The sequence below is a fragment of the Scomber japonicus genome, chromosome 2, assembly GCF_027409825.1.
Source record: "Scomber japonicus isolate fScoJap1 chromosome 2, fScoJap1.pri, whole genome shotgun sequence".
Lineage (NCBI taxonomy): Eukaryota > Metazoa > Chordata > Actinopteri > Scombriformes > Scombridae > Scomber > Scomber japonicus.
The window spans coordinates 28,851,118-28,858,537 of NC_070579.1; the positions used below are offsets into that span (position 1 = coordinate 28,851,118).

Sequence of the window (7,420 nt, forward strand, 5' to 3'; positions counted from 1 at the left end):
TGAATATCTTTCTAATTTCAATAATAATTTGAGCTTCTGTTGGTAATAAAAGAAACCCTCTGAATTCAAAAATGATCCCAGGTCTATGAACAAACACCCAAGCTAAAAATAGGAGATGCCTACAGCTACTGCAGGGTTTGACCCCATCATATTAGGGCTCTTCAGCCACAGTCTGTATTATGTAAATGTCCACAAACTACTAAAAGCTATATAAACTGCACTTTAGTACATATTAAGTCTTTAGTTTATGTGATATTGCAGTCTATTGTGAAAATTATGGAAGCTTTGAGGAATTGTTGCTGCCTGACACATAATTCTTGTAATTTTTGTGGCACATCTGCAACTAACTAGTTTTCATTGTCAATTATTTTAACAATTGATGTCCAGTCTACAAATTGTTATAGATTAGTACACAAAATACCGATAATGATTTCCCAAGCAGGATACATCTCGAGATTTCTTATTCTGTCCACCCAATCTGGTTTTGTTTGGTATTCAAAGAGACATAATGGATTAATGAGTTTCCTGCTGATTGACTGATTATATGAGCACTACTCATATGCTATTAGAGGGCAGGTGATGCAATACATGAATATACATACCACAGTCCTCAGCCTCTAGTTATACTCATTCAGTCTTTCTAAGTAGTGCAGACATGTGAAATGCAGACAGATGGATGAGGAGTTAGTCCCTTCAACTAAGAGATAAAATGGGTGAGAGCAGACAGTTCCCCTCCCTTTTGTGCTGCAGTTGCCTAGCAACATGAGGCTAGAGTGAAAATGGTGGAGTGATGCTGCTGCATTTTATGAATGAAATTGAAAAAAAAAAAAAAAAAAAAGATTCAGAGAGGAGGGGGAAGAGACATACACACACACACACACACAATGAGTCTCACTGCTGTTGCTGAGCTTCCCTCTTGCTCACTAGTCAAGGTGGGGAGCAGCTGCATAAATAAGATGTGATTACCAGAAAGCAGCACAAGGTCCACAAAACAAACTTTATTAAACCCATTACTGTTGTAACAAATACTTAGGCAGAGAATAAGTACAAAAAGAAAAATGCCTTCTTATCTTGAAGGCAAAATAAGCGCTGGGAAAACATTATTTACAGTGAGCCTCAATCAATCAATCATCAGAACGACTTAGCAGTAAAGTGGCATTCATTTCTCCATCGTTGCCTTCACTAACGTGTGCATAAATATAGACGGACATCTTTTAGAACATTATCTGAACTGGGGATTTTCAAAGCATGTCCACTGAGTTAAAACTCGTGGGAAAACATTTGCCAGTGTTGTCAGTCAAATCTTCCAGGTTTGTGGAGGTACCAGGTTTTACTCTCAATATGTTCCTGAAGATTTGTTTCCACAGGTATATCCAACATGACAAATTGACCTCAGATGAGACAAACCCCTGAACAATTAAATGCTTTTTCGATGTGCAGCTAGTGCTACACCTGCTCTGAAACACAGAGCGCTCTGCTGATCAGTGTGTTCTGCCTAGAGCTTTGATTTGTGCTGAGGAGGACAAAAGGAACAGCACTGTGTGGGTACCAAACAGGTTAACATCAGTGCATGAGTGTGACTTGTAAGTCTCAAGGCTGTGAGGATATGGCGGTCTTGTCTACAGATCGACCCGCCCCGATGCCTTCCAACTTTTCTCTGGCTCGGCTTTAACATCATCTAAGTCAGACATACGGTAAAATAAGGCAATGTTGGCTGTTGAGATCTGCGTGTGTGTTGTAAGAGAGGACAATTAACAATTCCAGATCCATCCCGTTAACGTATGCTGTACAAAAACAGTGTCAGTGCTTCCTGTTAATGTCCACGTGTTATGTAGATGCGTCCGTGACCTCCTTGTTGAATTGTGTGTTTGTGGTGTGAGGGCAAGTGTACAGGTAAGAGGGGGGCTCCTTGTCCATTATGTCAATCTGATGATTCTTACATGCAATCCATGGAGTTGTCTGGCATCAGTCCAAGAGGTGGCATCTTGCCCGGTATACAGGACGGAGGGAGCATGCCGCTGATGTTGGGGGACGGGTCAACGTTTTCACTGTCCTCCATCTTGTCTGCTGAGCCCTCCCAGTTGATGTGGAAGCGGGTGACACGGGGATTGGAAGCCAAAATATTCCTCTGGAGCTAAGAGGATGAAAAAAAAGGAGAAAAAAACCCACTTCTTTTAACTCTACATACCTTATTAGTACATTGTCTTGTAGAGGCCAATTTAGTAGAGACTCTTACCAATATACTTCACTGTAGTCTCTTAAGAGGAAAATTCAGGTCAGCCAGTCAAAGTGGAGGCATGTTAGTCCTTTATTGAGCCCCTTAAACACCTCAGTTATTTGTTGAATGATTTAACATGCAACCTTCTTGGTTTTTGGGTGAATATACACTTAGGGACCACTTCATTAGGTGTACCTGTGCAATCCAACAGCTCTGCCATAAATTCTACAATATTATGAAGCTTATACATTCTCAGTTTGTCATCACTGTCAGAAAGGTGAGGTCGTAGTGGGTGGTGCATGAGCACTGATGCATTATATGGAATGGTGTTCCTAATATCTTGTCCATGCCATTACCATACATTAGGAACACGTTTTAATATAATGTACAGGTGTAAAGGGCTGTCCACACTGAGAAGGATAACTGTAACTATAACGACAACGATGTGAGCGTCCACACTGAGAGCTAATGTCCTGTAAACAGCGGTGTCCAGTACATGCTGCACGCTCCAGCTGTGTCTGCAGCTAATTATTGATGAGCTGTTACTGTTGTAGTATGTTGTACAGAGAAATTAAAAGAAAAGCAGAAGAGTTCAGAGGTGGGTGCTGATTCATTGTGTTGATCAGAAGTATTTCAGACAATAGTTGCTGATGTTTCAGTATTTACAGATCAAACTGACCCGCAGCAGATGTTGAAGCGTGGTGTGTAAAAGTGCACCGCTGCAGCAGTGACACACAGTATGAGCACTGATCCGCTAACTTTGTTGTTTTTTACATTATAATATAGAACAAAGTTCCAACATCTTTGTAATAATAAGGACCTATCTAAAAGATATCACCTCAGTCATCCTGCTCCAATTTACAGCGCATCAGTCCACAACAAGAGAGGAGCAAAGCCGCATTCAAATAGATAAATAAGGATTTTGATTGACAGCCAGCGTTTTTATTCATTTATTGTTCATCAAATCACTCTGAAAGTGATTCCAACGATATTGTTGTCATTATAGTTGTGGTGTGGACTTCACCATCAACTCGAATTAGAAGGACATTTAAAACTATACATTTATAGTTATCCTTCTCAGTGTGGATGGCCTTTATCTAATGAAGAGTATGTTTGTGTGTGGGTAAAATTATAACTAATAAAAATAATAAATTAAAATAAAAACCTTTGAAAAGAGGCATTTTAAAAATGACTGAAAGTTGTGCAAAATGTCCATCACAAGGTGCCATCTTCAAACTGCTCTTTTAGTCTGACCAACAGTACAAAACCATAAGAGATTCAAGATTTACAGATATCAAGAGCGACGAGCAGAAAATCCTCACATTTCAAAAGCTAGTGAATGTCTGGTGTTTTTCCTTGATGAATTACTGAATAGATAATAAAAATTGTCAATCAATCAATTAATTGACTAATGATCTAAGCATATAAACAGTTGTTTAAGCTCGAGTATGAATCTTTAAAACTTGCTGGTACAAAGTCTGTATCAAGAGTGAATTTTAAATAGGATTGCTAGAAAATTTTGGGTTAAAAATTCTAATTTTAAAATGATACATTACATCTGAATGGTGCTGGAACTGATACCTCTTAAAATGAATCAGACCTTATTTTGCAAGGACAAAAAATAAAATAAAGGCATTGAAAGTCTAAAGTGTTATATTCAACTGAGCCCAGTGCAGAGATGCATGTAATTTCCATTTAAGAGCACTAGAGGGCAGTATAAATATTATATTTCAAAAGACTACTGTTGGTCGATGTACTGCAGTGTGCTGTATGTTTATACTATCTGCAGCTCAGACACTGCAACTTTTTAATCATCAAAAAAGGCAACACGATCTGTTGTATGCATTAGTCTAGGTTACAGATTATTTGGAGCAGCATCCATCATGACAGATGACAGAAATCAATGATTTATCTCTGAGAGTGTGTCTGTCTTACCTGAGTGTAGTCTGGTTTGAGAGGTGGGTTTTCTCGTAGTTCAGGGTCTGTGTATTCATTGTTGACGTAGTAACCAATGCGGATGAATTCCTGTCCACGGTAGGTGCACGTAATGAGGACTACAGTCACTCCTACAGCATCGCTCTCGGGAATCAGCCCTGTGTTAGGAGCATCCGCCTGAGGACAGATTGCCAAGTTTAACCTTTATCTCTGCCTTTATTTACCACTTTTTGACCAAGGCCATTCAGAGGGCCAGTTCAGAACCAGGACTTAATCTCAAACCAGTTCAGTCCAGAAAACCTGGTTCCAGAACAGCAGCAACACTTTCCTGGTCTATAAGAACTTCTTACTGGGATTGGAATTTTGCTGCAATGTTTTTCGGAGATGTGAAGCGGTCACTGGCTGGAGGTATTACATTGTGTCAGTCTGCTGGTAGGGGCATAATTAATTGTTCATTTAGTAAGCAGTATTTCTGCGAGAAGGTAAAGTTGTGATGTAGTCCACCAATTTGTTGCTGTGCTCAGTCCTTTTGTCTGTGTTGTGGCGAGTGGCAACCGGTGTTAGGGCAGATCACAGCCACCTACTATGTTAGAGTGTGAAGTGCTTGAAGCTGGCGTTAGCGCCACTATGAAACTGGAGTTGTGTACAGTTACGTAGCGACTTGGAAGCCTGTGGAAAGGTAAGCCGGTTCTTAGAAGGTTTTCCAAGTTGAACCAACTGTAAGCTGGCACTGCCACCACAACTAGGTTCTAGTTGTTGGAAAGGAGAGTAACTGACAACATCTAAAATAAATGTACATATTGTGGAACTGAATAGTTGTTAGCTAAAGCTCTTTAGACTGCGGAGGATGAGCTAGGTTTCCCATCCTTAAAGTCAAGAGGAATTAAATTGATTTTAAGATACATGGCTAATTAAATTCAACTGTTACATAAAATTAGCATTCAAGAGTTAAAGCAGGTTTTAAATTGCCTCTCTGGTCCACAGTCAATGTGCTGTATTACAGGATGAAATTATTGGCTGAAATGCCACTATTGGAACTAAGGCACAACTAAAGCTGTGCTATTTTACAGTTTAACAATACATTAGTGCAGCGAAACAGTAAACTAAACTGAATAATTGTAAGTAACTATAACTTTAAAAAAAAACTTTAAAAAAACACACGTACGTATATATTGAACTTCAGAATTTGGTAGATCAATATCAGATGACAATATCTCCTGACCAATATATCGATTGGGCTCTAATTGTAATAATAACAATAATTTTATTCGCTTACATCTCAGCCAATGTATCAGCTACTGATATATCATGCATGCTAGTTCTCATATTCATGTTTAATATGTGACCACAGCTAACTCCGGGAACTCACCTGAAACACAAACATGTGTCTGCCAGCTGGTACCGGGCCAACTAGAACAGAGTCCAGAACCTGGTCATATTCCTCACTCTCAGCTGAACCCACATAGATGATCTTCCACTCCAGATCTGAGCACACATACAGGGCAACAGTGAGACTTGGTGAAATACTTGAAAAGTATAGCTCAGTATTGTGATGAATATGAGTTACACATATTAATGCACAGGCATTAGCTCCATCTTTAGATGCCGTGCTTGGAGATATACAACAAAGCCTACAGCCTTTATACATCAATTCATTTGTATTATCAGTGCTCAATTATTCTCTTGCTCTAATCCACAGAGATCTAATGAATAAGAATCATTTTATCATTTGATCAGTATTTGCTGTGGATTGAGAAAACCTTTTGCTTATTTGCAACCGTTTAACACAATTATTGTAAATGGCTTTTACCATTTACCTCTAATAGTGTTAAGGATGCACCTATTGACCTTTTTAAGCCAACAGTTGGGGAAAAGTGACTAATGAATATTAAATAGTTTTTTCATTAATGTCTCTATAAAATGTTTGGTTTCTGTTATCTGTGTAATTTGTAAAAGTCACAATGGGCTGTTAAACAAGGTTTTAGTGCCCCAACAACATCTTGTCTAATGTTACCTTACATGTGACTACCACACAGAGAAGTTTTCATATTTAAAATTTGTAATAATGAATACATTAAAAAAAGAGGACCTGAATTGGATCTGGAATATATGTTTGCTTAGATACATATGTGTTATTTTTTGCTGAGAGTTCTGGTTACAGCACAAATATGCACTTTAATATTAGTTTTTTTTTTTTTTTTTAGTTCAAATGTAAGTACATGACAGCTTTTTTAGACTTAACGTACTAAAATGTAACACAACAAGAAGACACTTTTTGTCATATTAGGTCACATAACCTTAAGATAACAATGGACTGTCGCATATTTTACTTGATTTACTTGCTAATAGTATGTCATTAAAGCATGTCGAGACACGCCTTAAAATCACAATACAAACAAAATGTTTCTTTTTTAAGCTCAGAATCACCTACAATTAATTTAGTTACACCAAACTGACGGCACTTGATATTTACAGTGCATACAGGAGACAGACATGTCACTAAAAGGTAAACTGGCTCTCTTTTCTGGCGGTTCGCGGCAAGTCTTTGAGCATGTCGTTACACTAACAAACCGCCAGCAACCAATCAGCTCTTTGGAAGAAAACTCCGTAGAACCTCCCTGAACCAATCACAGCAGGCAGGAGGCGGGGCTTCGAGCATAAACGCGCCAGCGCCAATTTTTAACAACTTGTCGAAATGAAATGCCGCTAAATGGCAAATAACGGCTTAGCACTGGAAAAAAAACATGATTGTCGACGAGTTACGACGCACTCTGTCCGCCCGCAGTGCATTCATTAATTTACCACTGTCACAGCAGAGAGGTAGTATTCAGAAGCTACAACAAAGCTGGAAACAATACCTACCTTCTGGCAAATCCTCCATGCATTCAAACGTTATTTCAAACTGGAAAGGGTTTCTAAATGGGCTCGGGTTGTCCAGTACAGCCACATTCAATACTTGAACCTTGGCCATAGCAGTATCTTCGGAGGCACGTCACCCTGGAGAACTTTCTAATTTATCTCTTACCAAGTTTAACGACTCTATGAGCACTTCACAGCGCCTGTCTTCGCTGATGTAAGTGAAAGTTTGACTCTTTTATTCTCCAAGAGCACCAACAGCAGCCAGCTACGACTCAGCTGAAGGAGGAAATACGTCACTCTGATTCTTCTTCTTTGAGCTTTAAGCAGCTGGTGCAGCCTTGGTGGCGCATTACTGCCACCTGCTGGAGTTAGTTAACTCCTACAGTTGTTTTATGCAGGGAAAACAGG

At 39.2% G+C, this 7,420-nt stretch overlaps 1 protein-coding gene across 1 annotated transcript; it reads right to left on the reverse strand.

Annotated features, from left to right (window-relative positions):
• Positions 1-971: 971 nt before the first annotated feature.
• On the reverse strand, positions 972-7,283 carry asf1bb (anti-silencing function 1Bb histone chaperone). Its single transcript, XM_053331777.1, has 4 exons — positions 7,016-7,283; positions 5,523-5,638; positions 4,154-4,330; positions 972-2,134 (listed from the first exon to the last, which is right to left on the reverse strand). Exons 1-4 carry the CDS (start codon positions 7,122-7,124, stop codon positions 1,937-1,939), a joined length of 600 nt encoding a protein of 199 aa, XP_053187752.1. The 5' UTR covers positions 7,125-7,283; the 3' UTR covers positions 972-1,936.
• Positions 7,284-7,420: the final 137 nt, after the last annotated feature.